General features: G+C 37.7%; 1 protein-coding gene across 4 annotated transcripts in view; it reads left to right on the plus strand.

The window, feature by feature from the left end:
• Nucleotides 1-25130, plus strand: part of unc-104 (kinesin family member unc-104) — a 1041320-nt gene that overhangs the window by 769022 nt on the left and 247168 nt on the right. For all 4 annotated transcript variants that reach the window (XM_090382707.1, XM_090382708.1, XM_090382709.1 and 1 more), the window contains one exon: nt 20170-20284. In XM_090382707.1, coding sequence (XP_090238833.1) covers nt 20170-20284 — 115 coding nt within the window. The remainder of the gene's footprint in view (nt 1-20169; nt 20285-25130) is intronic.

Here is a 25130-nt window from a genome sequence, read left to right on the forward strand (position 1 = left end):
TATGAAGTTCTCCGGACAGTGCAGACGGGCTGCAAGAGTAGCTCATGGAGTATTGTCAATGATATACAGCAATTTTTCCAGCAGGGATAAGGAGGTGATTATTCCATTGTATAAGGCAGTGGTCAGGCCACACCTAGAGTACTGTATACAGGTCTGGAGGCCTCATTTCAAGAAGGATGTAGAGCTGCTGGAACGAGTACAGAGAAGGGCAACAAGATTAGTGAATGGAACAAAGGGGTGCTCTTACGAAGAAAGGCTTAAGTTTTGCAAATTACAGTGTCTGGAGACTAGGCACCAGCGAGGTGATCTGATAGAGGTGTATAAAGCCTTGAATGGTTTAAGCATGCTCAATGCTGATGGGATTCTTCCTCTAGCTCAGAAAAATCACCTGAGAGGGCATAAATTCAAATTGAGGAAAGACAGATGTAGGATAGATGTGCGGAAATTTGCCTTTAGCCAGCGGGTGGTTGGTTGGTGGAACAGACTGCCATCCCTTGTGGTGGAGGTTGATAGCCTAAATAAGTTTAAGGCTCAGCTGGACAGGTATTTTGAACGAACAGAGGGGTGAAGTGGAAGTGGGTTTTTTTTTTTTTTTTTTTGGCTGATGCTGCATAAGCTTGCTTTCTTGCATCAAATGCCTCTGCTAATGCTAATGCTAATTTCCTTAAGAATCGGACCTTCCAAGTTCGAATGAACAATACACTTTCCAATATATTTTATCAAGAAGAAGGGGTCCCTCAAGGATCTGTACTTAGTGCCACACTTTTTGCAGTCCACTTCAGCACAATAATAGAACAAATCCCAAACAATATCTTTATAACTGTTTATGCTGATGATTTCAGCATTTCTTATCAAGCGCAGCATATGAGGACAATAGAATGGCAATTGCAAGTAGCCATTAACAGAGTCATAAAATGGACAGAAAGAAATGGATATAGAATATCGGTACAAAAGACTGCATGTATACATTTCTGCAGAAAAAGGAATCCGCATCCTGACCCAGAATTCAGGCTGAAAGAACAGATCATCCCAGTTAAAAATAGAGTCCGTTTCTTAGGATTAGTTTTTGACAAAAAACTGACTTTCCTAGAGCATATCAGTCACATAAGAGTCCACTGTTTGAAGAAAATGAACATCTTGAAGGTCCTATCTGCTATATCCTGGGGAGCAGACAGGACAATCCTACTACGTTTATATCGCCTTCTCATTCGGTCTAACCTAGACTATGGTGCCCCAGTCTATGACTCGGCAAGACCTAGTGCCCTGAGATGACCCGACCCGGTACATCACTGCGCACTCCATTTAGCCCTTGGAGCTTTCCGCACGTCGCCTGTGCAGAGCCTGTACACCAGAGCTCAAGAACCTCCTCTGCAAATCAGAAGACAAAATCAATTACTCTCTTATGCAGCTAAAATAAAATCCTTACTAGACCACCCTCTACAAAAACTCTTTTTGCTTCTGAATGGGAACAACATTATCAGCAACAACAAAGAATCAATAAACCTGCGAATGTGAGATTAAAAAACCTTCTTCTCAGTAGAGAGCTTAACCTAGATAACATAATTCTGCTGACGAAGCAGTCTACTCCACCATAGATAATCAGACAACCTTTATGCGACTTCTCCTTCCACATTTGGGGCAAACAAACTCTTTCTCATATAAACCATCAACAGCTGCATGCTGCTTATAAGGCACAATTTTCAGATCATTGCTTTCTATATACAGATGGATCCAAAACTGATTCTCATGTGGGAGCAGCAGTTTACTTTTTCTGACATCACATTGGCCCAAAAACTTCCAAAAGACTGTAGCATTTATACTTCAGAACTGCAAGCCATTATGTTAGCACTAAACAAAATCGACCATTCAAGTTTTCAAAACAGCATAATTTTTACTGACTCCTGTAGTTCCATGATGGCAATACAAAATATCAGTCATAACAAACATCCACTACAACAGCAGATTCAATACGGAATATAAAAACTCCTTGAACAACGTCATAACATTAGATTTTGCTGGATCCCAAGTCATGTCGGAATACATGGTAACGAGCAAGCAGACAGAGCTGCCAAAGAAGCAAACAATATTTCTGCATCAGAATATATCCCTTTCTCAGACTACAAACACATTATTGATCATAGTGGGATACATCACTGGCAGCAGCAATGGCAAGTACCTACCACTAACAAATTGCATCAGATTAAAAGATTACTCCAACCATGGAAATCCAGCATTCATAAAAATAGACACGATGAAGTGATACTTGCTAGGTTAAGGATAAGACACACGTATTTCAGTCACTCTTATCTTTTGCGAGGAGAGGATCCCCCCGCCGAAACTCCTTCAAAGAGCTAAACAAACTCCCTCACTCTCAAAACCATACTGGAAGATAGAAAAAATTTAGCAGATGTTTTTCAGTTCCTCAAGAAAATAAATTACTATAATCAAATATAAAACTAAATATTATCTCTAAAGCAAGCTATAGTCATTCTCTCTCACTCTTGGAAATTATTAACAGCAATATACGAATTAGAACAAAACCGTTATATAAAATCTTACAGGCGCATTTTAGTCACAGTAGCTCTTGCGCCAAGAATTCTTAAATCAAATCAAATTAAATCTGAGAACTTAGTTAGCAAGTACAGTGCAATATTGAGAAAATGTTACAAGTTAGGGTTTGAAACTGTCTGCAATTCTGTCCAGAAACAGTAGGTGAGTGTACGTGATGATAGCCTTGTCAATCATTTTGACCCTTGAAAGAATGTGCAAGGCTCGTGGGGTAGGGTTTTTCTCGGTGTGGTCTGTGCTTGTTAACAGGAGAGGCTGCCTCTACGGGGATGGAACACACTTAAATAGAAAGCATGCAAAAATATTTGCTGATGCTATCAAGGCGGTATTAGGTTATTCGGAAAACTGGCTTGTGGAAATACACAGACTATTAAATTAATAAAAATTAACAGCATCAGGAAAGCAAGTTACAGAAGAATTCAAGGACTGCTGTGGGCCATCATAGAACAAGGAAATAATTGGGGCTTTGTTTATGGTAACTAAGAGTAAGAAGTGCATGTTATACAGGAACATAAATACTAGGAGCACAGAAAATAAATTTAATGAATTTGAACTGCTAGTTAAGTCGTCAAATGCAGACATTGTGGGGATATCAGAGATGTGGTGTCACTCAGATATACGGGATACAGAATTTGAATATGGATAGTATAATGTGTCTGTACATATTGTACTACCCATATTCAAATTCTGTATCCCATATATCTGAGTGACACTGGAAAGGACATACAGAATAGGATTATGCTCTTGGTTAAGAAGAACATAAAATCTATGGCAGTGCATCCAGTTGACATGGATGGTCAGTGCAATGTTGTCAGTTTGGTGTGACTTAAGCACTGGGAAAACAAAAATGAGAGGAGGAGTGCGTTATAGGCCAAATGAATGTGACGAGTTTGTTTGTTTGGTTTTTAGGAGCATTAGCAACTAAGGCCATATTGCTCCGGGAAATGCGGTGGTCATTCCCTGACCTTTCCGCATCTTCCGTATTTGGTGGTGGCAGGCTCGAACCCTGGTCTAATCAAGAAGCGTGTGCTACGCACTGCTGCTGCTCCTTCCCACCTGGCTACGGAGGCGCCCTAAATGTGACGAGTACAATGAATAAATGTACAGAGATATAGTGGGCCAGTAAATTAGAATTTCTTGTAATGGGGGATTTCAATTTTCTAGATATTGACTGAAACATTCGGGTTGGTCATTCACTTACTAGCAAGACTTTTGTGGATCATGTTGGATAAATGTTTTCTACAGCACCATGTCAGAGAGGCAACGAGAGAGAGAGAGAGAGAGAGAGAGAGAGAGAGAACACTCTTGATCTGATTATCAGCAGTGATTATTCATGCATTAAGAATCTGCAGATAAAGGAACCACTAGGTGGCCATGATCACAGTTTACTGATGTGGGATTTAGTCAAAGATGTAACTACCGTCAGGGGTAAAGGGAAGGGTTTTGCTTTTGTAAGGATGACTACAGTGGTCTCAGACAGTTTTTAAATTCTATACAGTGAGACCTACTGTTGATGTTACCAACAACAAATTCTAAATGGGAAGCATTCAAGGAAATAATCATAGAAGCTACTAGGCTTGTTGTGGAAATAGATTAAATAAATTCAAGGAAGAACTAGACAAACTATAGGAGGGGATGGATAGTTGGAAGTGGATTTTTTTTTTTTTTTTTTTTTTTTTGCTGAATAAGCTCGCTTTTTTGCATATTATCCAATTACCCTAACAAACTGCACGAGATTACACCCTCCCCAAAAAAAAAGTTTAACAACAGACTGTTTTGGGTTTTGGACACCCTTAAAATTTATTATGCACCTTTTGGTATGGTTTTTGGAAAGCCATATCGTAATAAAAACAATAGCTAATATTTGCAGTGGTTTACTTTGCATTGAACACCCGTAACGATATGCCTTGATATAGAGAAAGTTTGATACATCCTGGAGATGTGATGTATGAAAATCTTTACAACTATGGTTTTAGAGGACACCTTCCTCTCCTAATACAAAACTTCCTAAGAAACAGAACCTTTCAGGTCAAATACCAAAATATATATTCACAAATATTTAGACAAGAAGAAAGTGTTCCACAAGGCTCAGTCCTCACCGCTATTCTGTTTGTCATAAAAATAACTTGTTACAAAACACATACTACACATAGTGGAAACGTATCTCTATATTGATGGTATGACCATCCATATAGAGATACATTTCTATACGGATGGTATGACCCTCCATATAGAAATCTATCTATTTTATTTACTGTGTCCTGAAGACTACTTCAGGACACAGTAAATAAAATAGTATTTTACGCCAAGAACAATGGGTACAGAATCTCTAAACAAAAAAAAACACCAAAAAATGATCTGATATCCCACACAACCAGCATCCACCTGCTTGAACCAACTCTTGATAATATCCTTATAGTGTCTGTCTGAAAAAACTAAACATGCTTAGAATGCTGTCCAGTAACACGGGATGCTGACCATTGCACCCTACTACATTTATTATTATTCTTATTATTAGCCATATGGTGTAAGGAAGCCTAAAAAATTCTCGCATTACCCTGAGAGAGAGAGAGAGAGAGAGAGAGAGAGAGAGAGGTAGAAAGGAATCACCAAGAAAGAGAAGAATGATGATATTCAGCTCAGGACCCTGGGTGTGCCAAGTCTATACAGTCTGTCCTCGTATAGCACGATAGTTGTGTTCCTAGAAACCCTCGTGCAATGCAAAATCGTGCAATATAAACAACAGGCCCTATGGGAAAAGTGGGGTTAGGTGCCGACCACCCAAGATTGAACACACATTTGGAACCAAAACATTACCAAACACAATAAATAATCAGGTAATTTTAATCTTTATAAAATACTTATGTATTTTATAACGATTAAAATACATAATAAAAAATAATATTATAATATTTTTTTTATTTTTATTATAATATAATAAATAATAAAAAATATTTATTTTTTATTATTTATTTAAATAATAAAAATTTATTAATAAAATAGTCGTAATAAAATACTTACGTATTTTATAATACGTAAGTATAAATTATAATACGTAAGTCGTAATAAAATGCTTACGTATTTTATTACAAGTATTACGTAATAAAATATTGTAATGCTTTTGCTTCTATCGTAAGCAAACTTATTTTTTGTTGGATTTTCTATCCAAACAGATGACAGCCATTCCATCTCTTCCAATTCTTTGTGTCTTAATCTAATTGATTTTAATTACACTTTGTGTTGTTCCTGCTATGAAAGTTGTTTTTATTTTCTCTGCATTCTTTCTAATTCTCGGTGTTGCCTCATTTCGGCCTGTAGCATGTGCAATATCACATGGTCTTTCATTTTGCTCAAAGCGTTTCACAATTCCATATTTTTTCTCTATCGACAGAGGCGGACTGGCCATAAGGCTTATCCGGGAAATCCCGGTGGGCCGGAGGCCTGTGTGATTTTGGCCATAAACCGTAGTATGAGGCCACTATAAATTTTCCCGGGTAAGAATTTTTGATCCAGTCCGCCTCTGTTTATCGATATTGCTTTTTTTTTTTTTCTCTCTCTGAATCTGCAGTGTCTTTGCCAGGACCTTTCCTTTTCACACCTTTTAAGTATTTTACTAATTTTTAGGGAATAAAGCACAATTACAAAATGAGGAGGCACGCTTGATACACATAAACAAAGCTGCGCCCGTGTAGCAACTGAATAAACAACACCATAAAGGCCGAGATACACTATTAACACCTCACATTTTACTAAAGCACATTTCTGGGGGTTACTACCATAAAACAATTTAATTGCATTTGTGCTAGTGGAATCTGTTATAAACTGGTAGTAAACTCCATCTAATTGCATTTGCGATTATATCGATAGCTGGAATTGTGTTGGTTTTTACGTTATTATGGTGAAATGTGTTTCCCCTTCACTCATATAAAAAACATAAATACATTTTCAGAATCTTCTCTTCATTCCTATCGTGTTGCGTTCGGTTGGGGTGATTCTGCGTTCTACTGCCATTTCTTGTAAACACAAAAGCGAATCATGCATAAGCGAATTCGGTTCGTGTTATATAAGATATCGTTCCCCTATTTATAAATCGTGTATGATCAAATTCGTGTAATGTAAACACGTGTTGTACGAGGACCGACTGTACTCACCAGATGTGAGCCCCTGTGGCTATATCAAACTCTGATTAGATCTAAAGTAAACTGCAGTGCCCTAGTATGTAGCTTGGGGAGGAAGTGCTCTGAATTTGCTTGATTCTGTTCATCATAACATTTTATATATTGCTCTGGGGAGAGCATATAGAACATCACTTATGCAGAGTTATATGCTGAGGTATACAAACTTCATCTTCTTTGTCTGCTTCATCTCCATAGATAAATTTTGTTGGTAAACTATGCTACAAAAATCCAATGCGATTAATATCATCCAATCTGTCAGTATCTTTTTCATCCACAGTGGGATTATGTAAATAAATAAACCAGCTATTGGTTTATTTATTTACATAAATAAACCAGCTGGATACAACTCCAGGACATAATACAATCGTGGGAACTGAATCTAAGTAAAGTTTTCAGAGAATGTACTGTAACAACACCTCCATGGTAAATATATCCAGGATTCTGTGGTGACTGTTTTCAGTAGTTTAAAATAGCAAGTCCTCATATACTTATTTGTAATCAGATGCATACAGTCCACTCTCTGCACTATCATATGAATGGATATGCACAAACAGACAGTTCAACAGTTCTATAATAGATATTCATGTAGGTGCTGCAGTATATTTCCCAAATACAGCAACATCTCAAATGCTCCCAAAATGCAGTAGCTATACTGCTGAACTCACTGCCATTCTGATTGTACTGAATGATATAAAAATTCACTTTCCAAAAATGCCTCATATACACAGATTCACTGAGTGCAATACTAGCCTCACAACATAAATGCTGTCTTTGCCACGCATTCCTACATGGAATTCAAATCCAATTTATAGAACTCGGAGAAAAAGCACATAAAGTAGTATTTTTCTGGATTCCAGGACATATGAGTATCCCAGGCAATCAGTGTGCTGATTGAGTGGCAAAAAACACAACAAACTTAGACTCCTCTTCCTACAAGTCGAGGCGCCTCCGTAGCCAGGTGGGAAGGAGCGCCAGTGTGTAGCACACGCTTCTTGACCAGGGTTCGAGCCCGTCACCACCAAATACGGAGGATGCGGAAAGGTCAGAGAATGACCACCGCATATATTTTTTTTTATTTTATTTTTTTTTTTATGAAACCCCCAAACACGAAAGGTATCTAAACCTATAGTACTTAGTACCGTGTGCATGGGTTGAAGGAGAAGTATGGGGGAAGGGGGATGCCGGAAACTTTGCTCTAGAGACTAAACATGGGTTTCACCACTTCAAGCCTCCAATAAGTAAAGTGGTGGTATTTCACCGGTTGATGAAAGTCATCTACCACCTAGGAGCAATATGGCCTTAGTTGCTAATGCTCCTAAAAACCAAAAACAACAACAACCTGCAAGTTGATAAAGTTGACATACATCGACTACAAATCTGCCATAAATGAGCATATAAACAGCGGTGGTTACACACTTAGCAAACCAGCTGAATAACAAATTGTTTCAAATAAAACCTGATCTAAAGCCATGGAAGTCAAGTAACTGAATGAACTAACAGAGCATCAACAGAGTTCCATATCTCATTTGAGAAATGCAGTCTTGTGTTTTAGCCAGTTGTTTTTTTTTTTTTTTAATCCATCACTGGCATCATGGTAAAAACCCTATTTCCACTGCCTGAGATGTCTTACTATATCTTGAGAAATTAAGTTTGTATTAAAAAATTTTAAAAATATATATACAGGAACTCCTCGACTTACAGAAATTCTACTTTACTTAAGTTTTAGCCGTCCGGTACAAACTTAAAAAAAATCGTGGATATTTTGCATCCCATAGAAATAAATGGAGGTATTGTAAAAATATTGTAATATGAATCCATTAACACATTTTTTTTTTTTTTTTTTTGGTAATTCGTTCCAAGACCTTGGAAGTCGAAATTTTCGCTATTTAACTAAGCTATTTATCTCTCTAAAGCAGGGTTTCTTAACCGGGGGTCCGTGGAAGGATTTCAGGGGGTCCGTGAGCTTGGATGGAAAAAAAATATCAATTCATTAATTTCCTTCATTTATGAATGTATGTAAAAAAATTACAATTGTATTAGCTGTATCTGTAGTCACCAATAGAAATAACAGATATTTTCATATCATATAGTTATTGCATATCTCGAAAAATCGCTTAGGCTCATCGTTACTTTGAAATTACGGCAGTTATTAGACCTGCCACTAGATCGCACTTGATTGCAGTCCTGCTGTGGACAGACTATCGTGCAACGTAGTTGACAAACTATCCGGCAAATCAGTGCCTAGTAGGCCACTTTTAACACGAATAGATGCGCTGGCTACGATATGTTCAAACACATCCTACGGTTTAGATAACAGTTGAAGTGTGTAATTTAACCTTTTTGCTGCTATGTGCATGTATACCGGTCCAACGGTGGAGGCCCCTGCAGTGCTACAGGCGTGTCTGTGTCTGTCGATGCATACAGTCTTCGTATATGTCTTTCTTAGTTGCTAATATTGCATTAATTATTTAACATTTGTTACAGACCAAATTTAAGTTGAAATGTCGAAGAAAATTAAGTATGATGAAAACTATGTATTATTTGGTTTCACTTGCATTAATGAACTTGATGGGACTCAAATACCGCAGTGTTTTTTGTGCGGAAAAATTCTTGCGAATGGAAGTATGAAGCCAGCAAAACTGAAAGACCATCTCAAGTCTGTCCATCCTGAAAATGCATCTAAAGATGCTGGTTTTTTCCGTGCAAAAAAATCTCAATTCGAAAAAGCAGGGACACTTCCAAAACTTGGATTTGCTATTTCACGAAAACCTTTTCTTGAAGCATTCTATAAAGTTGCTTACCGGATTGCCAAGCAAAAGAAGCCCACACCATTGGAGAGCCTTTAGTAAAGCCATGTGCACTGGAAATGGTTGAACTGGTCTGTGGACTGGAATAGAGAAAAAAACTGGAAGCTGTTCCCTTGTCAAATGATGTAATACATTCTAGAATAGTTGATACGTCTTAATATTTTGAAGCAGGTCATCGAGGAAATGGCAGCCTCGCCATTCCCCTTCAGTATGCAATTGGATGAAACTACATCCATTTCTCAATGTAGCCAGCTCCTTGTTTTTGTTCGCTATGTGCATGCTGATGCCTTCAAAGAAGAATTCTTATTTTGTGAGTCTCTTTTGGAAAAAAGTTTTTTTTACAAACGAAACTTTGAATGGAAAGGAAAACTTCATTCTGTTTGCACTGATGGAGCTCCTGCGATGCTTGGTAATACATCTGGTTTTAGCATTAGCATTAGTAGAGGCATATGATGCAAGAAAGCAAGCTTATTCAGCATCAGCCAAAAAAAAAAAAAAAAACACACACCACTCCCATTTCACCCCTCCGTTCGTTCAAAATACCTGTCCAGTTGAGCTTTAAATTTGTTTAGGCTATCAACTTCAACAAGTGATGGAAGTCGGTTCCACCAACCAACCACCCGCTGGCCAAAGGCAAATTTCCGCACATCTATCCGACATCTGTCCTTCCTCAATTTGAATTTATGCCCTCTGAGGTGATTATTCTGAGCAAGATGAAGAATCCCATTGGCATTGAGCATGCTCAAACCATTCAAAGCCTTATACACCTCTATCAGATCACCTCGCCAGTGCCTAGTCTCCAGACTCTGTAATTTGCAAAACTTAAGCCTTTCTTCGTAAGAGCAACCCTTTGTTCCATTCACTAATCTTGTTGCCCTTCTCTGTACCCGTTCCAGCAGCTCTACATCCTTCTTGAAATGAGGCCTCCAGACTTGTATACAGTACTCAAGATGTGGCCTAACCATTGCCTTATACAAGGGAATAATCACCTCCTTATCCCTGCTAGAAAAATTCCTGTATATCATTGACAAGACACCATGAGCTACTCTTGCAGCTCGTCTGCACTGCTCAGAGAACTTCATATCTGTCTGCCCAATTACCCCCAGGTCCTTTTCATTCTCCACCACTGTCGGTGTAGTACCGCAGAGTTGATACATTGCTCTGGGGTTACTGTTTCCCATATGTAGTACTTTACATTTGTCAATGTTAAACTTCATTTGCCACCTCTCAGCCCATCTGTTCAACCTTTCCAGATCCTGTTGCAGCAGCATAGCATCAGTAGTGTCCTTAACAACCCTGCCAACCTTTGTATCATCTGCAAACTTGGACATTAAACTTGATATCCCATCATCAATATCATTCATAAACACCGAAAACAACAACGGACCCAACACTGAACCCTGAGGAACTCCACTAATAACATTAGTCCACGTTGAGCAGTGTCCATTGATTACCACTCTCTGTCTTCTGCCACTCAACCATCCCCTTATCCATAGCAGTAATTTGCCTCCAATGCCACACTGCTCCAATTTGTGCAGCAGTCTTCCATGTGCAACAGTATCAAAAGCCTTTCTAAGATCCAAATATATAATATCAAAGTTATTCCCTGCATCCAGTTCTTTTGTGACTACAACATAGTATCCAATCAAATTGGTCAGGCAAGACCTGCCCTTAACAAAACCATGCTGCGTCTGAGCTATAACTGAATTCTTGTCTAGATGATCCTGCAGTGCTTCTTTAACCAGTGCCTCCATTAATTTACCTGGAACAGAAGTTAAACTAACAGGTCTATAATTACTTGTGTCAGCCTTTGATCCTCCTTTGTGAATTGGGGTTACATTTGCACATCTCCAGTCTATGGGTACCTCCCCTGAGTCCAAAGAAGCTCTCATAATTATGGCTAGGGGTTTGCATACTTCCTTTGCTGCCTCCTTTAATATAACTGGATAGATCCCATCCACCCCAGGTGCCTTTTTTATGTTTATCCTCAACAATCTCTCCTCCACTTTCCTCTCAGTTATTACAAAATCATCCAGCTCACTGCCAATGTTTACTTTACCTACATCATTCTCCTTCCTGAATAACTCCTCATGCGTGAATGTAGATGCAAAATACTCGTTTAGATTGTTAGCCACCTGAGCAGGATCCTCAACTGTTGAACCATCAATATCCATTGGACCAATCTGATTCATCCCTTTCCTTCTTGAGTTTAAATATGTAAAGAACTCTTTTCTGTTTTTCTTTGCATCCTTTGCCAAGGATTTTTCGTAGTCTGCCTTTACCTGCCGAATCTCCTTTGTGACTTGGTTACAGACCAACTTATATCTATCATTGTCTTCCATGTCACCCATTAATTTGTATGTATCCCATGCATTTTTCTTCTCTGCCACATGTCTCATTAGTTCATCTGACAACCATTTAGGCCTAAACCTTGAACAATATTTCTTAGTTGGTATGTAAAGCCTGGTAGCCTCCAAGATTAGTTCCTTGAATGCTTCCCATTTTGAGTTTGCTGTTGGTAACATCATCAGTTGGTCCCACTGTATAGAATTTAAATACTGTCTCAGACCATCATAGTCACCTTTACGAAAACAAAAACCCTTCCCTTTACCTCTGATGGTAGTTACCTCCTTGAGTAAATCCCACTTCAACACACTGTGATCACTGCCACCTAGTGGTTCATTTCTCTGCAGATTCTTAATGCATGAAGAATCACTACTGATAATCAGATCAAGAGTATTGCTCCCTCTTGTTGCCTCACGAACATGCTGATGTAGAAAACAATCATCCAATAAATCCACAAAAGCCTTGCTAGTGTGCGAGTGACCAACCCACAAATTCCAGTCAATATCTGGGAAATTAAAATCCCCCATTATAAGACTCTCTGATTTACTGGCCCATTCTATTTCCCTGTATAATATCTTATTATACTCATCAGAGTCATTAGGCCTATAGCACACACCTACTCTCAATTTTGATTTCCCTATGCTTATGTCACACCAAACTGACTCGACACTGCCCTGTCCATCGATGTCGACTGGCTTCACTTCCTTGGACTTTATGTGTTTCTTAACTAATAGCATAACCCCTCCTCCCCTCCTGTCCTGTCTATCCTTTCTATACACATTGTATACCCCAAATTCCAGTTCCGCATTACTTATATCTGTGTGACACCATGTCTCTGATATCCCAACAATATCTGCCTTTGATGTTTTGAGCAATACCTCAAATTCATCAAATTTATTTACCAAACTCCTAGCATTGGTGTACACGCAGGTATACATGCACCTGTTTCTATTCTTAGCTACCCTAACACAACCCATGTGTTTACTTGTACCGCAATGACTCCCAGCAGTCTCTGAAATATCCTGCATCTTGTTTTTCAGGCTTCTGCTCATTTGAATAGAAGCAGTGCAAGAATCACTTCCACCTCTGCCAGTGGCTACTGTTAATCTATTAGTCCTTGTATCCCCCCATCTAGCAGTTTTCCGACCCACCTAACACTGCCTCGACAGCATCAGCAAAAATTCTTGCACCCTTTCTATTTAAGTGTATCCCATCCCTGTAGAAGCAATCTCTCCTGTTAACAAGTACAGTCCAGGCTGAAAAAAATTCTACCCCTTGAGCCTTGCACAATCCCTCCAGGGCCGAATTGATCGACAAGGCTCTCATCATATACTCCCTCCTATCGTGTCTGGGCAGAATTGCAGGCACTTTCAAATTCAACCCTAATGCTACTTTAATTTTGCTACCTAATGCTACTAAAATTTTGCTACTTTAGTGAAAAAAGAAGCTCCTCAAGTCGTCGTCACTCATTGCTTTGCACTGGCAACAAAGACTCTTCCAACAACCCTGAAAAAAGTATTGTCAACAGCCATAAAAGTTATCCACTTTATCAAAAGAAGTTCTCTGAACCATCGTATTTTTAAAAGATTTTGTCAAGAAATGGCAGCAGAATATGAAGCGCTTCTCTACCACACAGAAATGCGCTGGCTTTCAAGAGGACAAGTATTGTAGTGCTTGTTCGAACTAAGGGCAGAAGTTTCACTTTTTCTGGAAGAAAGAGAAAACCCATTCTTGGAACGTTTTGAAAGGAAGGATTTTATCCACGGGTTGGATTACCTGGCAGATATTTTTCACCATATGAATGAGATAAATCTTTCTATTCAAGGTTATGAAGTCACCATTATGGATGCAACTGAAATATTACAAGCTTTCTTGGCTAAGTTACCAATATGGAAGAAGAGAGTAGAGACCGACATTCTTGCAAACTTTCCACTGTTGCAGGAAGTGCTTTACCAAGATGTAGTTGAAATGCAAACTTCTCTCTCAATTTTTTTGAAAAGAGATATCTGTGAACACTTGGAAACCTTACAGAACTCTTTTAAATGTTATTTCTATCTTGATGGCATGAAAATTGAACCATGGATCCGAAATCCTTTTCTTTCTGATATAAACTGTATCGAAGATGTTGACTTAACAAAAGATGAACTCATTGATCTTAGGTCAAAAAACTTACTATGATTGGAGTTTACCTTAAAAAGACTTGGAGAATTCTGGTGTTCCCTGAGAGAAGCCTATCCTTGTCTTTTAAAGCGAGCTATGGAAGCTTTGATACCATTTGCAACAATATATCTGTGCGAATCGGGATTTTCAGCACTTCTAAGAATGAAAACAAAAAATCGAAATCGATTAGATGTCCAACATGACATGCGTGTTGCCTTGTCAAATACCACACGACAGTTTAATGTTCTTATTCAAGATAAACAACAGTCTTCACACTGATATGTCCTTAAAAAATAAAATTTAACTTCAACTTTCCAATATTTTAAATGTATTGTATTATTATTCAATGTGTTAAGAAAGAAACGCATATATTACTGTATAATGTGTTTTTTTTTTTTTTAATTTTGGTAACTATTTCATTAACTGTTTTTTTTGTAATTGTATTTTATGCATTTAAAAACATTATTCTGAGAAGGGGTCCGTGGCATTCACCTGATTGGCAAAGGGGTCCGCGGAACTAAGACGGTTAAGAACTCCTGCTCTAAAGAGTCATTTTTATATAAAAATTATAAAATTTTTATTTTAGGGCTCTCTAAAAGGTAATTTTTTAAGCCACTATGTTTACAGTAATCGTAAACATGCATCATCTGATGAAAAAGTCTAACTAACGATGAACTTTTAAAAATATAACAGAATTGATTCTTAAAATCACTCGCATATTTCTCAAAATTTATAATTATGCCTGTTTAATTGGAGCAGGGGTAGCTACCATGTTTTTATTTCTATAAAATGTGTTATCACCAGAAATGTGTTTTATTTTTCTAAAATACATTTCTGGAGGTCACTACCATAAAACAACAAAAAACAATTTGCACTTTCCAGTTTATTGGACTTTTTACTACCCATTTTTAATAGATTGCCCTAACAGAAGTTGGGGCAATCTATTAAAAATGGGTAGTAAACTCAATCTTATTGCATTTGTAATAATCCCGATAAATGGAATTGTGTGGGTTTTTATGTTATTATGGTGAAATGTGCTCCCCCTTCACTGAAATCTCCAGTCATATAAAAAACATAATTAAATTTTCAGAATCTTCTCTTCATTCCTCTTTATGTATTACAATGATGAAGAGAAAGTGCAAGTGCTGGCAGTGCCAGGAAACGAAACAAAATTCATTTAGAAATGGTGATGAAAATGATTAAGAAGTACAAAGCAGAACAAAGTTTGTCATCTGTTACACAGGAATTTGGTTTTGCTGCTTCAACAGTGAATACTATTTTATAGGATAGTGCGCGTATAAAAGAACATGTTAAAGGATCAATGCACTTAAGATCAACAGTGATCATAAAACATCATTCAGGTGCTATATCGCAGATGGAAAAGCTATTAATAACATGGATGGAAAATCAGATTCAGAAGAAAGTTCCCCTGAGTCCAATGACCATTCAAGCAAAAGCAAGAAGTATTTATGAAGATATTAAGAATAAGTACAGCGAACCCTAAGCCAAGTTGAAGCAAGCAACGGGTGGTTTAATAGATTCAAGCATCACGCTAGCTTCCAAAACATTAAAGTATTCGGTGACGTTGCCAGTGCCGTTTCTGCAGCTGCAGAGAAATTTTGTGATGTGTTGGGAAAAAGTTATTTATGAAGATGGCTATTCAATGCAGCAAATTTTTAATGTTGACGAGACTGCTCTGTATTGGACAAAAATGCCGGATCGAACATACATTGCCAAAGAGGAAAAGACAATGCCAGGTTTGAAGGCTTCAAAAGATTGGGCCACGCTCTTGCTTGGGACTAATGCAGCAGGACTTTACAGATTAATACCACTGCTTGGGTACCGTTCTGGAAATCCTCATGCATTTAAGGGCATCAGTAAAGAAACCCTACCTGTGCATTTCCGATGGAACCAGAGAGAATGGATAACAATATCTCTCTTTGAAGATTGGTTTAAATGCTGCTTCATTCCCGAAGTTGAAAAATATTGTAAAGATACTGACGTTCCTTTCAAGATTTTGCTTCTATTAGATAATGCTCCTGGACATACTACACATCTAGATGATTTCAATTGAATGTGAGAGTCATATTTCTATCGCTAAACATAACTTCAATCATCCAACCTATGGAACACAGTGTTATTTCAAATTTAAAAGCATACTATTTACGCACATTTGCTTGGGCATAGGCTGCAGTAGACGGTGAGAAAAATTACGATACGAGACTTTTGGAAATCTTACAATATTTACCATGTCATCTTAAACAGTAATAAGGCTTGGGCGGAAATTACTAAAAGTTCTTTAAATGGCACATGGAAGAAAATATTATGCCCACGGAACATAAAAGGCTTCGATGATGTTGAAAAAGACAAATCATATGAAGAGGATACACATAAGATTGTAAAGGTTGCAGAGCTACTTCAGTTGGAGGTTGTTGCCAAAGAGGTGGAGGAGTTAATAGAGGAAGAAGAGAAGGAATTATCTAATGAAGAACTTATTGACTTGCAGGCAGTGATAGTGAAAGAAGAAAATGCTGACGAAGCTCAAGATGAACCAAATGAGGAGCCGAGATGCTTCATCACCAGAGAAATGGCAATGGCATTTCATGAAATTGCATTGGCAATGGTGGGATTTGACAAGATGAATTCTGACAGCGAACGATTCGTAAAATTTAAATGGAATTTAAAGGGGTGAGTGATATGCTTGCTTGCTACATAGAAATCTACAATGAAAAGAAAAAAGCCACCATCCAGTCATCCATTAATATGTTCTTTCATAAAGTTGAGTGGCTGACCTCTTCTAAATCTCAACAGCCCTCAACCTCCACAACGGCGTACTTATCAGCTGAAGACATCGATTCTGGCAATGATGCTTGACAGATAAAACTTACTGATGTTATTCCTGTCTCCTCTCTTTTTTTGCAATTTTATAATTTTTAAATTTTTTAAATTGCACGCTTTTGTAATTTTTCCTGTGCATGAGATAAAAAATTGAATAAATACAATAAACAATTCTATTCACATGTTCATCGAACAGTTCCTTTTTGATTCAATCAACTCAGCAAGCACAGTTGCGAGTGCTGCATAAGCATGGGGAAAATTCCGACTTACATAGAGTTCCACGGAGCACAACCCTTACATTAATTGGGGAGTGGCTATATTGTTTTTTTTCATAAAGGACACGCATGCACGTGTATATCTCATATGGAAGCCTGCAGTAGAGGCATATGATGCAAGAAAGCAAGCTTATACAGCATTAGCCAAAAAAAAAAACATTTCACCCATCCATTCATTCCAAATGTTTAATGTTTGTCTAGTTCTGCTTTGAATTTATTTCAGCTATCAACTTCCCCAATGACAGATGGAAGTTTGTTCCAGCAATCAACTACCTGCTGTCTAAAGGAAAATTTCCGCACATCTTTTTGACAACTGTCTTTCCTCAATTTCAATTTATGCCCCTGAGGTTTGTAATCTGAGCAAGAGGATGAATCCATCAGCATTGAGGCTTCTCAAAGCATTCAAGGCATTATACACCACAATGAGATCAACTCGCTGCTGCCTAGTCTCCAGATGCTGCAATTTGCAGGACTAATGCCTTTCTTCATAAGAGCAACCCTTTGTTCCCCTCAGCAGTCTTGTTGCCCTTCTCTGTTGCCCTTCTCTGTACTTCTAGCAACTCTATATCTTTCCTAAAATGAGGCTTCCAGACCTTTAGCAATACTCAAGGTGTGGCCTAACCTTTGACTTATACAAGGGGATAATCACCTTCTTATCCCTGCTCACAAAATTCATGTATATCATTGACAATACCCTGTGACCTACTCTGGCAGCCTGTCTGCACTGCTCAGAACTTCTACGTGTAAGTATACATGCACCTGTTCTTACTCTTAGTTACTCTATAACACAGCCCATGTATTTACTTGTTTCATGTGACTCCCAGCAGTTTCTGAAATCCTCAGCAGCTTGCTTTCCAGGCTGTGGCCCATTCCAATAGAGGCAGTGCAAGAATCATTTCCACCTCTGCCTGTGGCTACTGTTAATCTATTAGCCTGTGAATTCCCCCAAGCTGTCAGTTTTTTGATCCACCTGACATTGCCTCGATAGCACTAGCAAATATTCTTGCACCCTTTTTATTTAAGTGTATCCCATCCCTCTAGAAGCAATCTCTCCTAATAACAAGTACAGACCATGCTTGTTAATAGTTCCCTTGTCAACGGAAAAATGCTCCCTGAAGTAGTGCAGTAGGTAAGCAACTTTGTTAAGGTGAAGAGTATTTTATATTCAAATAAACAGTACCTCCTTCACTCTGAAGATGGCTAGTGCTCCATATAATATTCCTGTGCCATTACAGAGATTCCCCCCCTTTTCTAATATAATGCTTAGATTGTAAAGGATAGAAAAGGGACATATATTCAGATACTATTCTTAAGAATATGAATGTTAAAATGGAAGTCCAGAATAATATGTTGGCTCCCATGTGTCAAAATGAAGTATTATGGGACTTTTTTCATGTAGTGGAATAGTGACAGAAGTCACAGAATAACAGCAATTTATTGTTTTAATATTATTCTTATTATCTATCATAAATTATATTTTATATTAAACTTTTATTACAGCCCTATTTATTGCAGATATATACACTTATTTCTCTAGACCACTCCACTTTTCGAATGGTCAGAATGTGCTATCATTTCTTCATATCTGTTTTTAAGAAACTAATTTTCTCTGTGGCTTGTAATTTCACCAATAGTTCTCCTGTGTACTGAGATACTAAATGAAATAAACATCTAATTAGAAAAAAAAAAGAATTCCACCTATGAGATAAACATCTAATAAGAAAAAAAAAAGAATTCTGCCTTGCCACCCACATGCTGTTGTTGTTGTTATTTGGTTTTTAGGAGCATTAGCAGCTAAGGCCATATTGCTCCGAGGATATGCGGTGGTGATTCCCTGACCTTTCCACATCCTCCGTATTTGGTGATCATGGGCTCTAACCTCGGTTTAATCAAGAAGTGGGCAGGAGCAGCAGTGCTATGCACTGCTGCTCCTTCCCACCTGGCTACGGAGATGCCTACACACATACACACATGCACACTAAACTTCTGTGGAATGGGAAAATATCTACTACTTCTTGGTATTTGGAGGCTGGAATATTGTTCTGAGACTTAATTGTTGTTCCAGAACATCCCAAATATGTTCAGTTAGATCCAAGCTGGATTGGGCTGGAAATTGCAGGATCACCATATTATCCCTGTCAAACAACTGTTGTGCTGACTGTCCTTAATAACACTAAGCATCATCATGTTGATAAAATGTAGCCCCCTCTCAAAAGAATTTCCACAGTGCAGCAGGTAAGGCAGAATTGTTGAGAATGTCACAATACATTGCTATATTCCTGGTTTCATCGATGACAACCAAGTAATCAAGTCCAAACCATTAAAGTATGGGCTACATACTTTCACAACCATGCCAAACCCATTCTGTGAAGTGTTTTTCCAATAACTCTGAATCCTATACTTATCCCTGTTCTGTTAATCTCTTGAGTTAGCTCTTTCAGGGTGCCTTTGCAATTTCCTTATTCATCCACATTCCAGATTAGAACAGCAATTAATATAGACCTTCCAGAGTAATATGATTAGTTAAAACTGGTAAGCAGTGCCATCTTTATGTAGTAACAGGAGACCCTGCACACACATTTTAGAGGGTATAAAAGTAAGATTGAGGGAGCCCTGGAGACAGTAATTGCATTGTACCAGAGCCTCACTTGACCTTGGCATTCCTGTAGCACTAAGCCGCTATTCCTTGGTAAATCCAACATTTCCACTGAGGCTGAGAAATTTCAATCTATTATATTTTAAATTGAATGTGTAGTACATTTATTGTGTTCTTCCAGTATAATTAAATTTATTGATCAGACAACTGCAACAAATTCAGTGTACATTCTTTTCAATGTGATATTCAAATTACGCTTACTGCATTGAAAAATTCAATTATTAAATTAGGGAAAAAATTATACTTTTATAATAGAAATATTCCCTATTTTATATCATACACAGACTACATTAAGGATAGTTATAATAGTTTTAATAATAAAACTTTTTATTTGTTTTCAGAACCTTCTATCGATTCGAGGCAGCTTGGGATAGTTCATTACATAACTCTTGGTTGCTGAACCGTGTCACACCTTGTGGAGAACGCGTATATATGACTCTTTCTGCATATCTTGAAGTAATTGTTTAAAAATACTTTAAAAAACTGTATTATATTTTGGCCATAAAAATTGGATAAAAATTACTAGAATATTCATATAAACTACATCAATTCGTGTATCAAGTAGTATTCTTGAAATTTTTAGGTTTCCGGAATGTCTAACATAACTGTTAGGAAAGTTTTAATTTATGAAAAAGAAGAAAAAAAATGAAGAAAAGAAACTTCTGCAATTATGAATGGTATTTTTGTACTTGTAGAATCTGATGAGGGAAATAAATTAATAAGAAATATTTGTATATGGCAATTTTTTATGTTTAAAAAAGTTAAAAAACTACTACCTTTATGATTGGGGCACTTTCTATCTTTTTAATTTTATATTTATAAAGACCACATTTACGAAGGCCTTTATAAACTCTGCATATACTTAAATTGATTATAGATGAAAAAAAAAAATTACTGTCAGTATAAATGGAATAGTTTTATTTTTACTTTGCTTTTAGCATTATTCATCTGGTATAGGGTGGTATTGAATCAGAAATATATTCATATGTGGTCCTCATTCAGAACTCATGCAGCCATTTGTGTTATAAAATGGGCATAAATGTACTGGTGGATTGAAATAATTGAATTAAGATATGCATGCATAATTATGAAATCAAAGTTTATATAAGACATGACTTCAGGGCTAACAGGGAATAATCCATTCTTGATGAGTAGATAAGTTGTTGTGAATGCCTGATGACCACAACACAAATACATTAAGATATGCATGCATAATTACGAAATCAAAGTTTATAAGGTGATGTTAAGCAGGGGGGGGGAGAAGGAAGATGGGTTTAGAAAAGTGTTGATTTAGAAAACTTTAATTAAAAATTACAAGTAAAGAGATCAAACATTTCAGAATTCTCTGGTCCCTCATCAGTGGCAAGCCGACCGGGCTAGCCGGGTGGTTAAAATGCCTCCCTAGCAACCCAAAGGTCGCGGGTTCGAATCCTGCCTCGGGCTTGGATCAAAGTACTGCAAAAACCTTGGGAGGTGCATTATGGCCACAGAAGCCAATGCGCCAACAACTACTACCAAAAAAAAAAAAAAAATCAGTGGCAAATAACATCAAAATATTAAAATAAGGGATACCAAAGCATTTACATGTTGCTACTCTGAAGAACACAAAGGAAAGCAAAGGAGGTGAGTTTTCTGTAATGAACTCTAATTGGACTGCATGGGTAGTCCAATCATAATTCATTTCTCCACTTGTTCTCAAAACCTGTGCTCCTGAACTTACTCCTGTTCTTTGCTGCCTTTTTTTCACTTTCTTATTCCAAAGGTGTTTTTCCTTCTGCTTGGAAATTTGCTCATATCCATCCAGTTCCTAAAAAGGATGACAAATCCCTCCCATCCAATTATTGTCCCATTGCAATTACTTCTACTCTTTCTAAAGTAATGGAGAAATCAATTAATCGCCTAATCTTAAACTATCTAGAAACCTTCCGACTGATCAACGAGTGTCAATGTCGATCCACTGTTGATATTCTGGCTTATGTTACCTATTTATGGACAAATTCAATGGAAAAGTTCGGTGTTTGGCATAAAAGTCTTCGATCGTGTTTGGCATAAAAGTCTTCTAAACAACCTTCCATCTTATGGTTTGCCAACTGTTTTTGGTAATTAGTTATCCAGTTTTTCTCTCTGACCGCTCATTGAGGGTGATGGTAATCACCCTCAATGAGCTCTCTGTCTTCTAACTTCTAACTACTTCACTAATGCTGGTGTCCCCCAAGCTTCAGTTCTTTTCCCCCCATTCTTTTCCTCTTGTATGTTAATGACCTTCTTCCATTGACTGGAAATCCTATCCATAATTTTGCTGATGATAGCAAAACTATGAATAGGATTACATTCCAGTTTCCAGTTTGAGAAACCTCACCCTGCTCAATCAGCTTCAACTTCTTGAATATCTTCTACCAATTACTTAACTGCTGATCTCCAGTCCAGGTAATTCTCCAGTGGGGCAAAGAAAACTTAGTTGATTTCAATCCTTCTAAAACTCAGTCCCGTCTTATATTTTGCAAAACGGATTCTTCTGCTCCTAAGCTTATCTTTGGTAACACTGATTTCTAGGCAAGATGATATATCTCTTTTGGGGATTACCTTGACTTCTAATCTCTCTTGGCACAAGCACATTACAAATATTGCTTCCTCTGCATCTAAAAACTTGGTTTTCTCTTTTGCTCTCAGCGTTACTTTTCTTTCAAACAGCTGTTCACCCCGTACAAATCGCAAATCCGCCCTACCATGGAATATTGTTCCCATATCTGGGGCGGTGACCCCAAAACCTCTCTCAGGCTTCTAGATTTCATTCAGAAGAGAGCAGTTAGGTTAATTAATGACTCCTCTCTAACAGAGTCTCTCTACTCACTGTCTCATAGATGTACTGTTTCTGCTGCATGTCTTTTCTACAGATACTTCCATGGGCACTGTTTTTCTGAATTGGCTTCTGTTATTCCCACTCTCTCTTTCAAAACAGTCCGAACACATGCCGCCAATGTCCATTACTGCCCAACTTCAAACTCACAGAACCAACTTTTCATCTTCCTCATTTATTCATTCAACTGCCGTTTTCAGGAACAACTTTCCTTCTTACATATTTCCTAAAAATTACAGTCTACAGAAGTTCGTTCAAGTCTAATGTCAACAAATATCTCCTTTCATCTTTTCAACCTCCATCCCAAGCACGGTACTAAATGTGCTATAGGTTCTAATACCTCTCGTGTTTGTGGTTTGGATAAATATTTCCATTATGCAACAGCATGACTTTTCAACTAGCTTTTGATGAATCTAGAAAGCATCTAGCCTTCAAAGTTATGATCCAGAACTTTGTATAAGACATCACTATTACTGTAGAAACTGAATTGTTGTGTTGTACAAATTTCTGTATGCAAGGGCTACTTACACCATATTGTGCCACAGAAAGTGAGTCTCCTATGATAGAGAAAAGTTATATTTAATCCTTTTGGTGGCTGTGCCATCCAGATGTGGTTGTTTGAGCAAGTTCCATTCCATTATCTAAAAAATTAGGTTATTTACCTCCACTTTTGTGATCCAATGGAGTTAGCTTTCTTGGTTTGGCATCTATTCTTTTTTTCATGTCAGACACATCCATTTGTTTCATCTTCACAAGAATGTCATTCTTCACCCAAACTTCATATTTGAGGAGGCTTAGGAATATGCATGCCATCAGAATGAGCCACTAGCTGCACTGTAGAAGATATGAGGCTGTTCAATAAAGAATGGTCATAAGTTTTCATGAAAAGCTGTACTATGTGATATTTCTAGCTAAGCTGCAGTATTTAAGACTAAACCAAGCTTCATATCATAGCAGCTGTGCAGTTCACTCATGCACACGGCGTGATCTTGGCATCACACAAGTTTATGCTTGTTCAGTTTTACCTACATAACAATGGATGTGACACATGAGGAACAGTGTACTGCCCTGAGCTTTAGTTTCTGTCCCAAGAAAACATCAGCTGAAGCATATGAAATGTTAAAAAGAGCTTATTATTATTATTAGCCATATGGTGCAAGGAAGCCTGAGGCTTATGTTACATAACTATAAACTAAATAACTAACTAAATATTGAACATTGAGTATATTAAACTTATTTCATTTACAAGAACTAAATATTGAACGTTGGGTCTATTAAACTAGTTGGCAAAAAAAAAAATTTTTTTTTTGTTCCCTGTAAAAATTCAGGTTGATTCTTGTAGACTAGACATTGCTGAATTCAAATAGGGCAAAAAACATTCCCGAGTTACCCTGAGAGAGAGAGAGAGAGAGAGAGAGAGAGAGAGAGAGAGACAGAAGTAGAAGTAGAAAGGAATCACAAAGAGAGAGAAGAATGATGATATCATCCAGCTCAGGACCCTGGGTGTGCCAAGCCCATACTCACCAGATGTGAGCCTCTGGGGTGTTATGGCAAATCTGTTTCCATATAGCACAGCTCACAGGTGATTTAGAATGTTTAAAGATGGACGTGATTCAATCACAAAAATTGGAGTCCTAGATCTCCAACCACTGCATCTGTAATCATGAAAGATCATCATATAACAGTAAAGCAACTGGTAGAGATGTTGAGAATATCAGTAGGAAGTGCACAGTATTATCCAGGACCATTTGCATATGACACATTTGTGCAAACTGGGTTCCAAAACTGCTCAGACCTTTGCAGCTGTAAGTTCGATGGAGGTTTGTCAGGAGCTGCAATGGTTGGTTACTAAAGGTGATGAGGTTCTGTACAATTGATAACAGTGGATGAGATGTGGTTTCATCATTTTGACTTAGTAAGCAACAAAGCTCAGCTCTGTTTGGAAGTCTACATCATTGTCAAAGCCGAAAAAATAGAAAGGTTGAGATTGCTATCTTTCTCTTTTTTTTTTTACATTCAAGGAATGGTTTACCCAGACGTTGTGCGACATCATACAACTGTTACAGGACCTTACTACAGAACTGTACTGTACACTTTGTAGGCTCACGTTCATTGCAAATGACCACAACTGCACACTGGTGGATGGATGGATGCTGCAACATAGAAATGCGAGACCTCACATTACTGATATTGTCATCGATACTTAATCAGCATTGATGTGAAAGTGTTCCTCATCTGCCCTACAGCCCTTACATTACCTGTAATTTTTTTTTAATTTCCAAATTACAGGAGGAGCTGTGAGGAAAGCATTTCCAGTCATCAGAAGAAGTTGTAAAGACATTGGAGGCAATTTTCAAATACATGTCAAAAAATGGCTTCCGCCATGTTTTTGAAGAATGGCAGAAACATTGGAGTAAGTGCATTTCATCAAATGGAGGCTACTTT

Source organism: Mastigoproctus giganteus, chromosome 10 (genome assembly GCF_048544385.1).
Source record: "Mastigoproctus giganteus isolate SK-2022 chromosome 10, ASM4854438v1, whole genome shotgun sequence".
Lineage (NCBI taxonomy): Eukaryota > Metazoa > Arthropoda > Arachnida > Uropygi > Thelyphonidae > Mastigoproctus > Mastigoproctus giganteus.